This window comes from Schistosoma haematobium, chromosome ZW (genome assembly GCF_000699445.3).
Source record: "Schistosoma haematobium chromosome ZW, whole genome shotgun sequence".
Taxonomy (NCBI): Eukaryota; Metazoa; Platyhelminthes; class Trematoda; order Strigeidida; family Schistosomatidae; genus Schistosoma; species Schistosoma haematobium.
Genome location: NC_067195.1, coordinates 46,920,023 through 46,936,748, shown reverse-complemented (window position 1 = coordinate 46,936,748; position 16,726 = coordinate 46,920,023). Strand labels below are relative to the sequence as shown.

The window sequence follows — 16,726 nt, the reverse complement described above, 5'->3', positions numbered from 1 at the left end:
TTTAATCATTTCTTTTCTGATATTATTCAACCAACTTAGATCAAGATTTGAAGAAACATCCTACTTATTTTCTACTACTTTTTTCGAATTACCACCCTCTAAGTAACAAACAATTATGTAATCTTAATTATTAACCACAAAATTAAAAAAAAGTCGACAAATTAATTAGTTTTTAATGAACAGTCAGTTAATTTATCAGTATTACTATATATATATATTTACAGCATTTTTCATCTGACAATTTCTCTGTAAAAAATAATAATAATAATATGTAGGGTAATTTCGTTATAATATTTTAAAAAAAGAAATGTGAAGATAATAAATATCACCAGTTTATTCAATTTATCTAATTCCATTTAGACTAGTACCATTTTCAACTTCATTGTCTAAATTACTTCTTTGCATAGATATAATATTTCTTAGATCTGATGAATTATTTTCATTCATATGTTGCATAATATATTTTCTACGTTGTATATTATTATTATTATTGTTTAATGGATCTGTATTAATTGTCAAAGATAATGAAGATAATGTTTGAGCTTCATTTAAAGTATTAGATATAGTATTATTTGAAAATTGTTGTAGTTGATGATGATGACAAATACTTGAAGTTACAGGTGTATGTCTATCTGTATATATAGTTGAACTATTTGTAGAATGAGTAATTGATTGACTGTCTTTATTTAAAATTTTAAGTAAATCTGATAGAATTGTTTGAAATGTATTTAAAGCACTAATTAATGTTAAACCACCAAATCCATGTGTTATATGACTGAAATGAGTTAATGATTTTTGTGTAGTAACATCAAGACAATTTGTTGTTCGATTTGGTGGAAGTGGATTCACTGCAAGTGGACTTCTGTCTTTTGTTAATAAATCAGTGATTTCACCCAACATTTGTCTATATAAATTAATAAAATGATTATACAATTAATTTTTCTTAAATTTATTATTCAATATTTCAATGAATTAATCACAAAGAATAGAAGTTAATCATTACTGGTTATTTTGTGAACTAAGTTTATAGCCTTAGCTACTAACTTGTTAATAAACAGTTAACTCATTTTTTATCATATCCTAGTTGAGTATCACATAAATAATGGTTTTAATTCCTTTATGTACGTATGACAACAGTCCAACGGTTTTAGTTTATAAGATCTATTCGATTAGGTTTTGGAACTGACATTCATGAGCAAGTTTTTAATTCAATCAATTCAACTATTTCCTTATTTTATGAAATCAAATAGACCATTATAACGATAAGGTTCAAATAAAAAAACTAACATACAACATTCACGTTACATTGTATCTCTAATTTTTTTATCTGTTCGTTTGATACCCACAAAGAAATACAGGCACATCAGTATAGTTGCTCACTACTAACACAGAAACAATCCAAACAGGTTAGTTTCCAAACCATTGCACATTTCTGGTAGATATTACCTTTAATGATACAAATACTTATTTTTATTGTGCTCTGATAACCATCAAGTGTTAGAAACCAAAATTCTTTATATAAACTAACGATAAGGATGCTTATTTATTCACCTTTGACTATTAGCACTGATATTGTGAATTTTAAGAAATAATTTGTTTGGATTATATATAAGGAAAGTAATCTCAATTCAGTAAATATTTCCACTGATACTTTACAAGTCGAATTATTGCATCTACAACATATCTTATGTGTGTCATAAAAGACTGACATGTTATGCATGTTTTAGTAAATGTCGGCAAAGAAATCTAACTTTATTCTTCTGGTATGTTTAGTAATTAGTAAAAAAACATAACAAATAGTTAGATAACTAAGTAGATGGAAAAGACATAATTATCAGAGAGGGGTGTTGTGGAGACTGTAGTAATTTAATAATTGAATTCATGAGTCATTTTAAGCTAGACCAGAATGGAACACCTGAAGCACTGAACGGCCGTTTCGTCTTATTATAGAACTCCTCAGCACTGCGCATCCATGACCCCGCCTCGCGAAATCCGAACCCAGAACCTATCAGTCTCGCATACGAACGCCTAAACTTTAGACCACTGAGCCGGCATCCAATGGTGTTAATGTTGTTATTGTATTATTGTTTTCTAAACTAACAATTATGTTTAATAGTTGAAATGACTTTATGAAATATTTTAGCAATATTTCGAAGATGGACTGTCTAAATGTTAAAAAAATTCCAAACTCTATCGAGAAGGCTGTTCAAGACACCTAGGCCTTATGTTGATGCTCTACTTGATATAGTCTTTTGATGTGAGATATTTTCGAATATATATCGAATTCTGAGAATTCGATTCCTTTTATTGTTACCCAAACGGATAGATAAAAGGATGGTTGTATTTACTTACTTTGTTGAGATTACTTGATTTCGTTTCTTTTGCACATCACTGTAATCACATCCATTCAAAGTACGTGAAAGATATTCAGCGCATATTCTATGTGGAAACTCATTTTCACATAAATAACTAAAATCACGAGCCATTCTAATAGCCTCACCTGCATTTAGTAAAGAAAAATATTAAAATACATTATTTAAATAAAATAATTATCAAACTACATGAATAACGTTTAACTACACTATGATGTACTGTTATTCATCTTCAAAATTTAAGATGTATGAATTGTTTTCTAATAAAATTAGCCTTTTCCCAGAAATATGGAATAAAACTTATTTTAATAACATCCAAACAACAATGGATATTCTTAACTTCATTTATCCAAAACTAATCAATGTCTAAAGCCCGTAACTACAAATCTGTGATCATAAATTTAACTATTATCTTAGAAACTTTTGAAGATATTGTGGAACCATTCAAATCAAAACTTATATTATCATTCACAATCTAAACTTGTAATACTCTCATTTTAATTAGTTTATCTGTCGATAACAGTATAAAAAATAATATTTTCTAAAGATTCAGATCAAGAACGTTATAAATATTTAGTTATGTTTTCTGAAGAACCATCAGGAGCCTTATTTCGGTTAATGCCAGTTTTAAGCCCAGACAATGAAAAAGGGTTAGATATAGGCCAAGAAACTCTACTTACTAAATAAGAACCATTTTGAAAAGTGCCAACCGGTAAAAATCATTTAAAATCTGCCTTGAGCGTTAAAAAGCATTCTTACAAAACAGTAGCAACGTCTTATGGTGAAAGCCGAAATTCTTTGGAACTCACCTGATGGATGTTTAACATGAAAACGAATGCAACAATTATTGTAAGTAATAATAATAATTGCTTAACCGAACACGATATTGATCACAAAGCTGATACAAGTTGAAGATTCAGAATGTATGTTTAAATATTTTCTTTCCAGTTTCTTCTGAAATTTCTTATTCACTAACTTACATTAAATAAAGATATACTCTTGATATAAAAACTATCTTTGAAAATAAATTAGTCTTCATATCCTACATATTTTTCTCAGTGAATCATATAGTTTCTACAGTATGACAGGTTGTCAATATAGTAAAGTCATAAACTTTTACTGTACAATTATGTAGGAGAGTAAAACATTTGTTTTATATATATCATCTTAATGATAATAATTATCTTAATATAGTCACGCATTATCATATAAATATTTTTGTTCCAAATATTAATTAAAGTTATGAAATTCTATCTGATGAAATAATGACAAATATACCATCTTATTCTTTTTGTTTTTAAATCTTTCTTTTAGAAAATAAAGTCGATTCCGGTTAGTAACCAACGTTTTCTTTGTATACAGATTACATCTTACTAATTCATCATAATACACATGACAGATTATGTGAACCGTTAATTTTACTGATGGATACGTGTGTTAGGGTGTATATACATATTTATGGATGAGATAAGATGGGATCGGACAAAGAAGAGTCTATTTTTACTATAGCGATCTGATTCTAAACAATTACTGAATAGCCACAATCCCGATTGTTATCAATACTCTAAGGTTGGTAATAATGAGAAGAAAGATCATTTTCTTTGCATCTCAGCATTACATAGTACTTTGTTTCTCTTTACTAATAGTTAAAATATAGAGATGAAATAACTTTATAAGTAACATTAAGAACACATTCTAATCATTTGAACAATACAAAACTTCACTATGGAGCTCGCCAGAAGTGTATACCAATGAGTTCGTACCGTATAAGTTCTATGACCTCTATATACCTTATCAAGTACTACATCTTTAAGCTAATAAGTCACAGTTTAGTGGTTTGCATTTCGAACGTCAGTCGATTTAAAAGTTAGTAAGATGATTATCCGTTACCACTGGTAATAACTATATTATCCTCATTATGGTTAAGCCGATGTTAAACTGTAACAAAAATCCTATTCAATAGATTCTTAAATTTCTAATGGTAATTGTTGAAGTTTAAAAATTTAAAAAAGGAAATAGTTATCATTACATTTTATACATTACTGGCAAATCATAGAGAATAAATGAATAAAACATTTTACTTTCTGATAACTGGTATATAAAAAAATAAAAATGGTGAGACCATAATTTATGGACGATTTTTAAGCGATGCTAGACTGACCTTGAGTGTCCATCTAATAACTAGGACTAAATGAGGGTTATAAACCTGTGTGAGGAATTTGAATTATGATTTACAGTTGATGGTTAAGGTTAAGAATTATTTTAAGGGTTTTCATCACGAACTGATATCAGATATAATGCCAAAACTGTATTTAGTCAAATGGATGAGTGAATTTCGCGCCAAAACCCGAAACCTATTATCTTATACCTATTTGGTTCGTCCATAAATTATAGTCTCTCCAGAAAAATAATCGAACTTAATACTATGTTATGTAACACGTCATTCAGATAAATAATTATTATCTCAATAGTTGAGATCATAAGTCAATTGAAGCTAGACCAACATGGAAAACCTGGAAGCACTGGACGACCATTTCTTCCTAATGTGGGATTCCTCAGTAGTGTGCATCCACGATCCCGCCTCGCAAGATTCGAACCGAGGACGTACTAGTTTAGCGCGCGAGCGCTTAACCACTAGACCACTGAGCCGGCATCCAACGGTGTTAATGTATAACTTCAACTAATCCATGGAATTGAGCGACACATCAACCATTGTCATCAGTGAGTTACTATCTCATAACAGACCTGGTTGAACTCCGTTGGTCACGTCTTCCCACTAGAATTCCAGGATATACCTCTTGAAACCAGTCACTAGTGAGCACATGTTGGTTAATATCAGAAGGGGTTTCGTGGAGATTGTAATAATTTCAATAGATGAGATCATGAGTCAATTCGAATCCCGCGAGTCAGGGTCGTGGATGCTCACTGTTAAGGAGTCCCACAATAGGACGAAATGGCCGTCCAGTGCTTCTAAGTTTTTAATGGTACGCTAACATCAATTGACTCATGATCTCAACTATTGAAATTACCACAATCTCCACTAAACCCATTCTGAAAATAATTGGTAATAGTAATCTACTATTTAAAATTTTTATTATCATTATTATCATCATCACCACTATTATTATTATAACTACCGTTCTCTTTTATGTTCACCTTATTTAACCTCAATTTCTTTGTTTTTATTTTTCAATGTTTTTCATAGTTACGTAATGATTAAGATAACAATTAAAATATTTTTTTGAAATTGTTTTTTACAGGTTAATTTGTTTTATATTTTTAAGTTATAAAAATTAATTTTATATACTTGAAATGAACTTTATTTTGTATTAAAAGTAATTGATGATCCTAGAAACAATGTACAATATTCTGTTATTAAATTAAGTTTCCATAGGAATTCTATTTATAATTTGTTATGTTAAATATTAAACTAATCAACTAAATTATATGTCAGAAGGGGTTTTGAGACGAATTTTTTTTTAGAAATTTCACTGGTTGAAATCATGAGTCAATTGAAGCTAGACCAGTATGGAAAACCTGGAAGCACTGGACGGCCGTTTCGTCCTAGTATGGGACTCCTCAGCAGTGTGCATCCACGATCCCGCTCCTCGCGAGATTTGAACCCAGGACCTATCAATCTCACGCCAGGCGCTTAACCAACTTGACCACTCATGATTTCAACCAGTGAAATTTCTAAATTATATATATATTATTAACATTAGGTAGTTTAAGGAAAACTTGAACCAAAATGTTTTGTGTTGATTGATACTTGTCAGTAAAAGGTTTCACTGAAATCTTAATGGAACTAATTATCACAGTGCAATTTAAACGTATGTGTCTTTGTTTCATAGTATTGAACATTAAAAATGAAGTATTTGGTCAGTGATTAACTTCCTATAGGAGGGGTAAATTCTCATCGACTGATCACTGAGTAGTGATTAAATTTTATGTATGTCTAGTCTCTTAGTGCTGATCGAATTCTATAGAGTAGGTTATCATGTGATCGTCAAGCTAAGTGATGAAGCATCGCATGTACTAAACTGAGATATCAGATGATTAAAGGTAGTTGCTGAGAAACTTTGAACTTGGGTTTCATTCCGCGAGATAGAATTCTATCATCATTAATAAATTAGACCAACATAACACTGGTCAGTACTCACTAACCAATAGATTGTAAATATACTGTTAACATTTTCGACACTATATTCTCACTTTAAATATAGTACACATTGTTATATATTTATCCAGTTTATTTTTCAGAATTTACGATTCACTTAGAGTGCTGAAAATTTCACACTGTTGAGGTATTAAAAGGATACAAGCAAATCCATATTATTTTCCAGGCATTTCTTTGCGTAATTTACACACTTATTGACTTGAGATATATCGAGTTATTTCGTAAGAAAATAAACAGTTACATCTTTCACGACGAAATGAAAGAAACTTATTTTACCATACACTAAATACATATTTTAGATGAAACGGTATAGATTTTCATATAGAAAGAATAAGCTTGGTGAATGCACGTTTTTAGTGATGAAAATACCTATTAGTATAAAAACTAAACTACTGTAACCACTACTCGTCAGCTATTTCATTTACTGAAAACACTAAACATTTCCGTTTATTTACAAAATCAAGCAAATTAATTTATAGGTAAGAAGAAGAATTGTCATTTTTCTTTAAATACAATTAGACTGACAGTTCTGAGTTTGATTCCAGTGTGCAGGGTCGTGAATACGCACTGCTGAGGAGTCTCACACTAGGACGAAACATATGTACAACGCTTTTTAATTCTCAGTGGTGGACTATCATTGATTGATTCATGATTTAATGGGATTTAACAATTCCACAATTTTATACTGATGATCAACGAACCAGATGAAGTTTTAGAGAAAAATGATTTCTATAATTCTTTTTAAAGCTTCGAGTTGATTTACAATATATTAGATTAGTTAACTCTGACACCTATTAGTATATAACAGAAAGATGTTTGTATAATTTTAACTAAGAGGATCCGATTAAAAGATCGATAGTTCTTCACCATTATCAAGAAATACAATTGTTGTCATCTACGAAACTGATATTTGAAATAAGAAAACAGTACGATTAGTATGACAAGAAAAAAACGTAGAAATTAACAGCAGGAGCATATTTAATTTACCATTAAAAAATCACGACAATCACTTTAAGCATATATACCTGTTTGTGCATAGGTTTTACTCACATTTAATGATTAGTAAATGAGCGTCACATATAACTGTTACAATGGAAGTACAAACATAACATTTGGTCAGAATTAATACAAAATTCATGCTATCTGTCACATTACATTAGTACAAAGATGATAGTTATACATAAAAAATGTTACGTTAAAATTAAGTAAATTTTATAGTGAACAAAATCCTATTGAACTAAAATGTGGTCTCGCCTTTTAATATTGATTACTGGATAATAACCGACGTTTTGATCAAATTTTAATGATATATTTACCTTGTAACTACTAGTTCAAAGAACTTAACATTTAGTAAAGGTAATTAGTTAAATGTAATCAAGAGAAAGCCTTTCACATAGATTTAGTACTAAATGCTGAAGCAAATCAGCTACACACAAAGCCTAGATTCAGAATACTTTATCGATAGAATTATATCAACTAATATATCAGATAACATTTAATTGAAAAACATAAAAGAAGAAACAGAGCATTGAATTGAATAATTAATCATATATATGACTTTTTTTCACTTTGAGGAATAATGAATATTTCCAAAGAAAAATAAAGAAATTTAATGGATGATTAGTTGACACCTAATAATTATCTTAATCATTAAGTTTTAGTTTAACCTTTTGTTTTTCTCTGCTGATGTTCTCTTTACATCTTCTATAGGTCTTAGTTAATTTATGTAGTTCTAGTAAAATTTAGCAAAGAAAAGAGTAAGAAGAAGAAAATGTCATTTCACAACGGTACCATCAATGAAATGAACCATAAAATGTCTATAATATTTCCCAAATATTATTTCCATTGAATAAATATAAGATTTTAAGTTCATATTGTTAAAAATCTATAAAATGAATATTAAAACCATTAGACACAATTCACGTAGAAAATTATTATTATTATAATTGGTACATAAACAAAGGAGAAGAAACAATCAACGATTACACAAATCTAAAAAATTTCATTCTTCACTAATCTATGCTACTTTCAACAGGTGGATTTTCCAAGAAGAAGAGGAAGAAGACAAAGAAAAAGAGATTCGTTCTGAACTTCTTCCTATGATAGATGTAATTTCATTTACAATTAAATTTAGAGTTTAAATTTTTTTAGTTAGCATGATATTATTCAAGTATTGACTTCCAACCAAATGTCTCTTAGTTTTTATCGCCAGTCAGTTCGTATTTGCATTGTTATAAAATCTTAAAGTAAGCGTAAGACAACAGTACAGTGATTCGTCAGATGGCTCGATATTTCTTTAAGAGAGGAGTTCCAGTTGAACAACTCTAAATATACCGTATAAATAAATCAAATCTGATTGGCATGTGAAAATAAAAAAATAGCATGGAATAGTTCTATTTTTATTCAGTACTAGTGTAGACAGGCTGCATTTATTTCGCAGACGACATAAGTTTTAAATTACCACATCAAGTTAGGAAGACAAATAGAAATGAGAAAGGTTTACAGGACCTATGTAAAATAATTCCTACAAGTATGAGGGTAATAGGTTAAATAAACTATTTAATGAATTGATTTTTAATATGTATGTAATATTCAATTAATTTAATAGACATGTAGTTTAACATTACATTTCAAATAAAATGAAAATTCCATAGTTTATACCATTTATTGATCTTAACTATGTCACTACGGAAAACTTGGAAGCAGTAAACAATTATTTCATCCTCATATATTGTTCAGCAGTGAGTTTTCACGACTCTACTTGAGATAAACTCAAGATTTTCGTTCCATAATTTAGACTATGAAAATATAACAATATTTACCAAAAAGTCCTATATTGATAGAATTGTAACTGTAAACACATTAGTAGGTAGTTTAGTACCTAATATCTAATAATATGGCTTCAGATATGCACTAATTGTTACATCTTCTAGTCAAATAATATTTATGAATAATCTATTCATAGACATACTAATCAAGTATATTCTATTAATAGAGTCCGTAAGATCACTTTCAATTCACTTTAAAGTCAAAAACCTAACCATTAGTATTAATATGAACGAAGAAACTGGTAAAGAGTACTAACTTAAACATAAAATTTATATCAGATAAACTAAATCTGTATGTTAGTTGATTAAGGATAACAATTTTAGAAACTATAAGCAAATTATTTCCCGTCAACTGTTTAAATAATTTATCATAACTAAGCATCACTGACAAAGGCACTAAAAATTATTTACATTGCTTACGTTTGTAGAAATATTTGATAATATTGCTTTGTAGTCACTTAAAATTTCTCCATCTAATACAAGAGTGTAGCATTAAAAAGACAGTATATTCATCACCTTTTTCAATAGAATCCAAATGTAAAAATTCACTCTAATAAGGTAGTAAATCGGATGATATGTGTTTTCTGGATTTCCCTACTAGTCATATATCAAATATAGTGAAGCACTATGATTAAAGGTTATATCAAAGCAATCTGTTTAAGATGTAGATTTGACAATATAGACTGATTAATTGTAGACTACAACAGGAACTTATAAGCTCTAACGATTCAGTTTTAAATATGTCTATTTCATGTCTTATTCATTTGATAGGTAAAACAAATTATCTCTTAGAATTGAACACTACAGACGTACAGATCTAAATGGCGGAGAAAATCAATGAAACTCTGAAATTTTCTCGCAATTTTTTTCTACCTTTTTTTAATTACAGAGTTGAATGAAGAGAAAAAGAAAGAAAAAATAATTGTCACTATTATCATAGGCATGATAAATTATCTATTTGTTAGTCATTATGGTCACTTAAGTAAAAGGAAATAATTGGGATAATTACTATGGTTTATGAAAATTTCAGTAAATTATTAATTGAAATAACTTTTTTAGTATTTGAAATTACGCCTTTTTCTGAGTGAACATTTTTAAACAATAAATTTATTAAAACAGTTGAATTCTATGTATATATATTTGACACTAGATCCTCTTTTGAACTGTCAACTGAATGATCTAACTAAACAAACTCATGAAATCATTTGGCTGACAAGGTACATAATTCAAATTCATTGATAATTAACAAACAAATAAATTGTTCCTTCAACTAGAGCTGTCCCAAATAATCCAATAACTAATTTATCTTTTCTAATATTTAATTTTATTTAATTCAACGAATTTGTTGTTATTTTGGAACAAAGATTGAAAATTAAAGGAATACCGTTAGATTGTTTATGACTTCAATTAAATGTAATTGAAGTTCAGTTCTATAACCGATATATACTGGACAAAAACTATACTCCCTCTGTTCAGTCTATGAAGCCAAGAAAATATACCATTAAACAGTCTAAATATAAAACAAAATCTACATTTCAGACTTAATCCAATTTATGTATGTTAATTACTTAGAAATACCTTAAAATCTACCAAGAAATATCACAAGTATAGGGTTGTGGAAATTATTAAGTTTTTGATTGAGATCATGAATCGATTGACGTTAGACCACCATTAAAAACCTAGAAGCACTGAACGTCCGTTTTGTCCTATCATGGGACTCCTCAGAAGTGCGCACCCACGATTCCCTACTCCAGATCCCAACCCAGGACTTTTAGTCTCGCGGCCGAACGCTTAGTCTCTAGACCACTGAGCCGGCATCCCACAGTGTTAATGTCTAACCTCAACCAGTCTAGGAAATCGCGTGACCATCTTCCATCGTACTGAGGTAAATACCTGTCTCTACCTGATATGGATTAGCTCCACTGGTTACAGCTTCTCATTAGAACTCCGAGAATTCCCTCACGAAGTTAGTCACTAGTGCGCACGTGGTAATTATCAGTATACGCCCTGGGTTCAAATCCCGCAACTAGATGCACACTGCTGAGGAGTCTCATAATAGGACGAAACAACCGTCTAGTGCTCCCAGGTTTTCGATGGTGGTCTAACACCAATCGATTTATGACCTCAATCAAAAAATATCAGCTCATCAATCCAATTGTGATTAAAGTTCGTTTAATAAATTCTATTAAAAACAATTTATAAACAAAAGTTATGCAAACACTTCGAAAAAAATTCTTTCATAACTTCAAGTCAGTTAAATAATTGGAGTACAATACTGATTTCGTTTATACCTAGAATGATTGATGATGAATGCATAATGTTCTATCAAGTTAGATGTTGCTTTTGTCTCTTCTTATCCGTTATTATCTTTTTGTACAGAAACATGTTTTCCTGTAAACAATCATATGTTGTTTTCTCATTTTTATTTCATCCATTTTCTTTTTGATCATCACAAATTAGATAAAGTAGAGATTTTTCTTTATTTTTTAAAATTTTAATCATCCCTCACCGATGGTAGAATGTCGTTGTAAAACATATAAATATAGAAATTTTCACAGTTCTCTCATTTTAAAATTATTTCAATTATATATAAAATTGAAATGTAATTACTTTAACGTGATAATTATTGAATTTATCATGTTTGTTTTATGGAACTAAGGTATACACCCTTATACAGGGAAGAAAACACGTGTTATATGTGAACCAGGTGAAGAATAGAAATACCCATCTTTTTTTCTTGTTTATTACGGTTCATTGATTATTATTTTGTTAGACAATAAATGAGTAGACTAATCATCAAATTGTAGGTGGGATTATTTACATGTTTCTATTTGGTTTTGTTAGATACTATCAGGATGATTAGAAGAAGTCAGTGATGGGAAGCTGAGTACTAGCTAATGAAAGATGGACCATTTACTCCAATTTCATAACAGGAAAAAATATAAGTTTACAGTGAATAACTTATACATATACTGTGGTGTGTGCTACTGATATCGACAGATATAAGTAGTATGTATCGTCGATCGAAAGTGAAATACCTGGAGGCAGAAAGTTAAGAAGATCGAAGAGAAGAAAACAAAAACAGAGAGTGATTAGTGTGGAAAAGAAGGAACATTCAAGTTCCTATTAGAAATTTATCATTCATTAAATAAACTAATGTTATATGATTTTGTCAGCTTTTTATCATAATTAATTATTAAATGCAGTAGAAGAATTCATTTAATAACTTGGCAGTCATTATTCTATCCCAAACCCAAATTTCACTGCATTTATGTGCATATTAACAGTTTTTAATTATAAATCTGATGGTGCATACATGAAATGCATGCAAATGTTATATTTATATCGTATTTAGTCAATCAAAAATAAAAAAGGCACTTACCTTCAACAAGTGAAGTTAACAGAGTAACTGTTGCCGCTTTTCGTCGTCCAGCTGGTAAATTTAACCCAATTTTGTCCAACTTATCACGTAATGATCTTCCTCCATTTTTAGATTTTGCTCTGATGAAATTTGTCACAAAAAGTAAATATGATGATCATTATTAAATTTCATTTTGGAACATTCAGTAAAGTTTATGACTTGAAGCTATTAATTTCTTTATAAACGTATTTCCCACGATCTAATGGTACATACTTTTAGTATAAATATTGTATTTAAGTGTACTTTATATTATTTTGCACAAAATTAGTTTAATGGAATAAATCATATCAATAGATTCACACTTCATTCTACGTCAAAGAGACTTGAATAATAGCAATAAAATATCCATAAGAAACAATAGAAGTAACTGATATGAGTCTTAGATGTATAGATGGTATTGAATCAGATCAACCAAATGAAAGATCGTAGTAGTTTAAAATATAAATTCAATAGAAGTTTTTACTATAATTTCTTGAACTGATTGTGTAAGTCAAATAACACTGAAAGCTTTTCAGTCATCGTGCCTAATAACTTGCATACAAGCTAAAACTACTGACTTGAAGCTGTTTGGAGGTTAGATTTATTTATTACACTAAATAATCTAGAAACTCTATGTTCATACTAAAGAACGGATCAAATTTTATATAAAATTGCTTTATTTGGATATCATTTTTAAATGCTATGTTCATAATGAATAGCAAATTATCATTATAGGTTTGTGGAGATTATTAAGTCTAATAATTTCCACAACGCTATACTGATAATTAACATGTGCGCACTAGTGACTAACTTCGTGAGGGAATTCTCGGAGTTCTAGTGAGAAGCTGTAACCAGTGGAGCTAATCCATATCAGGTAGAGACAGGTATTTACCTCAGTACGATGGAAGATGGTTACGCAATTTCCTAGACTGGTTGAGGTTAGACATCAACACCATTGGATGCCGGCTCAGTGGTCAAGTAGGTCAAGCGTTCGGACGCGAGACTGAGGGCCGTGGGCTCGAATCCCGGGTGTGCAATACTGAGGAGTCCTACAATAGGACGGAACGGGTATCCAGTGTTTCTAGGTTTTTAATGGTGGTCTAACATCAATCGGTTCTTGATCTCAATGAATAACAAACTACATTATTCCTTACTGTCTTATTATTCAAAGGACATATTTTATTTATTAATCAAATATCTACGAGATTTTATATTGACTAATTAACATTTATCAAAGTATAAATTATTAAAATGAACACACAGTAACCAATCAGTTTACTTATTAAGTAGTTTATTTTCGAGTGTCTATGTGCTTATGTTAGAGATGTTTGACTATTACAACAACAACAAAATAAATTAGAGTGTTATTAGATTGATAATATAAAATGAAAAACCCTGAAGGCATTGAATAATTTTTATTTATTTCAAAACAATGATCATATATAGTTTTTTTTCTCTAATGAGCCACTTAAAACAATAAAATGACTAGTTGCATAATCCGCATTTTTTTTTAAAATAAAGAAGAAAAGAATATGATTGATGCAAGAGATCGAATGATCAAAATAATATAATCTCCTGCTGTGTAAAATTTTGAATTTGAAGTGAACATCTGTTGAGTATGAATATATCTCAATGAAATTTACATTAAACTATGAACATTTAGATCAAATAGCAAAAAAGAATAGTTGATGTCAGGATAATGGACAATATACTTTTGATTCAGGTTTTCAATGACTATAGGTGTACATTGTTGATATGTTACAAACTAGGATGGCATAATTGTATTCAGTGCTCAGATGGTGGTTGGAGGTAGTCAACAGGAAACAATGGACCCGTGTTTCGTGCTACTTGGCACCCGTCAGCAAGGTGTACCTGTAATCTTAAGAGAATTGGTGCTCCTTGACGGATTCAATCACCTGTCACCCAGCTCCACAGTCAGAGACGTTACCACTGAACTATCTGGGCCGCGACCGACCTCCTGTAGGACTGAGATGTAATCACAATTGATTGGTCACTTGGTGGTGATCAGTGTCATATGTGTCAAGTCCTTCTTCGTGAAGATCGAATGCTATTTAGTGCTCTCTGGTCTCCGATTGTTAATCAGTGGGGCTCATTGTATTTTGTCAATTATTTTTGAGTAAAACGACGAAAATAAACATTTGTTAGTTCTGAGTTTCAATAGATGACCTACCATAACACTGTCAATTTATTACTCTGAAGATGATACTCAGAATTTTTATTCAAGGTAATAAATTAGTCGATTTTAAAATTTTCACCTGTCCATAAGTGATTATGGAAAAGATTGTACGACCAAATCGTTCACAAATAAATAAGTAACAGACCATAAAGTGCTTACTATTTGAAATGTTTAGATATTAAATATAATTGGATACAGATCTTTGAAGTCATTTACTTTGTTTTTATTCTTGTAAAAAGGTAGTATACTAGTGTTTTCATTCATAATTTAAAGAGTTCACTTTTACAGTAGTCTCTATAATGTTGTGTGTTATTATTGAAAAGTAAAGTTTTAGTTTGTTTCGTTAGTATTCCAGTTACAATTCATAATTATTTCCAGTAAAATGATAACAATTACAAATATTTCAGTAGTTGAGATCATGAGTTTAGCTTCAATTGACTCATGATCTCAACTATTGAAATTACTTTAATATCCACAAAAATCCTTTCTGAAATTATAAATATGTTTGAAAGAAAAATCAAACTGACATTTAATTGCGAAACTTACCGGCGTAAAACACCACCAAGTAATGAAGCATTCAAACATTCTGGTGGTGACAGACGTCTTTGAACTTCCGCAACAGTTACTTTATATTTTGAAGTTGAACTGAGTAATGATAGACGTCCAGGAACAGTACAAAATATATCGGATGGGCTCGGTGCATGAATAAAATCAGTTCGTCCATCTAAAGCTGTTTTATATCTGATTGCTTCAATGGAAAGGAAATGAGAAGATAAGGTTTTATATCGTAAACTTTCTAAGAAAAAATTCAGGTAGCAAATAAATATAATACCGCATATGAAAAGTCATTTACTGAATTAATTTTTGCAAAACTAAGACAAGACAATTTTGTCGATGCTTCTTATTTTTACCAAGTTCTCCACACAAAAACTATGCCATACAACTTATAGAAATAATAATGAAGAACTGTCAGGCAAGTAACGTCGAGGGTAACGTAGTTCTGCCCCAAAGAAAATGAATGAGAACAGCATTTCTATTAGTTCACTGAAGCCGAAAACATAGACCATTAGATTCTAGATAGACAGTGTGTTCATGGGCCTTGTAATTTGAGTTGTCAGTTTGCAAGGAAGCGAAGTCTCAAACTAGAAAAAAGTACGTTTTAGTGTTCCACGGTTTCCACGATTTGACTGATGAAATTAGGGCATGGTGAAAAACTACCTGCTTTAGTATTTTTAATTTACGGAGTCCAAGTAAATGGTTGATTTATAATTTGCTATACAAACTAAGTTGGTCTTAAAACCGCCGAAGAACAAGAAGAATTAGACAACTGTTTCGTACGAGTGTAGGACTCAACGATGAATATTCATAACCCCACTAGGGATCGAACCCAAGAAAACCTCATCTCTTGTCTAGTGCTTAACCTTTAAATCACTGAGTCAGCATCCAGTAATTCACACTTATTTTAATGTAGTCCATAAACCCCTTACACTATTGATCATCATGTGCTAACTAGTGACTAATTTCGAAGGGTTAACTTACAGAGTTCTAATGAGAAACCATGGTCAGTGAAATTCAACTACGTTAGGGGAGAGAAAGCCTTTAACATCAACTTTGGGAGATTCTCATGGATTGTCGCAAATTGATCAATATCATAAATGTTACTCATTGGTTAACCAGCGGTTTAAATGTCAGGCGCCGGTCACAATGGCTGTGTCCCCAGCTCAGTCCTAGGTGGGGCTGCGAGTGTTAACT

The 16,726-nt window shown here is 30.3% G+C and overlaps 1 protein-coding gene across 1 annotated transcript; it reads right to left on the bottom strand.

Annotated features, from left to right (window-relative positions):
- Positions 1-342: 342 nt before the first annotated feature.
- Positions 343-15,786, bottom strand: TFAP2D_2 (Transcription factor AP-2-delta; the record flags this gene model as incomplete). Its single annotated transcript, XM_012939556.2, has 4 exons — positions 343-904; positions 2,353-2,500; positions 12,760-12,878; positions 15,521-15,786. Coding segments are annotated over 4 exons (1,095 nt in total), but the record flags the coding sequence as incomplete, so codon positions are not given.
- Between the last annotated feature and the right edge of the window lie 940 nt (positions 15,787-16,726).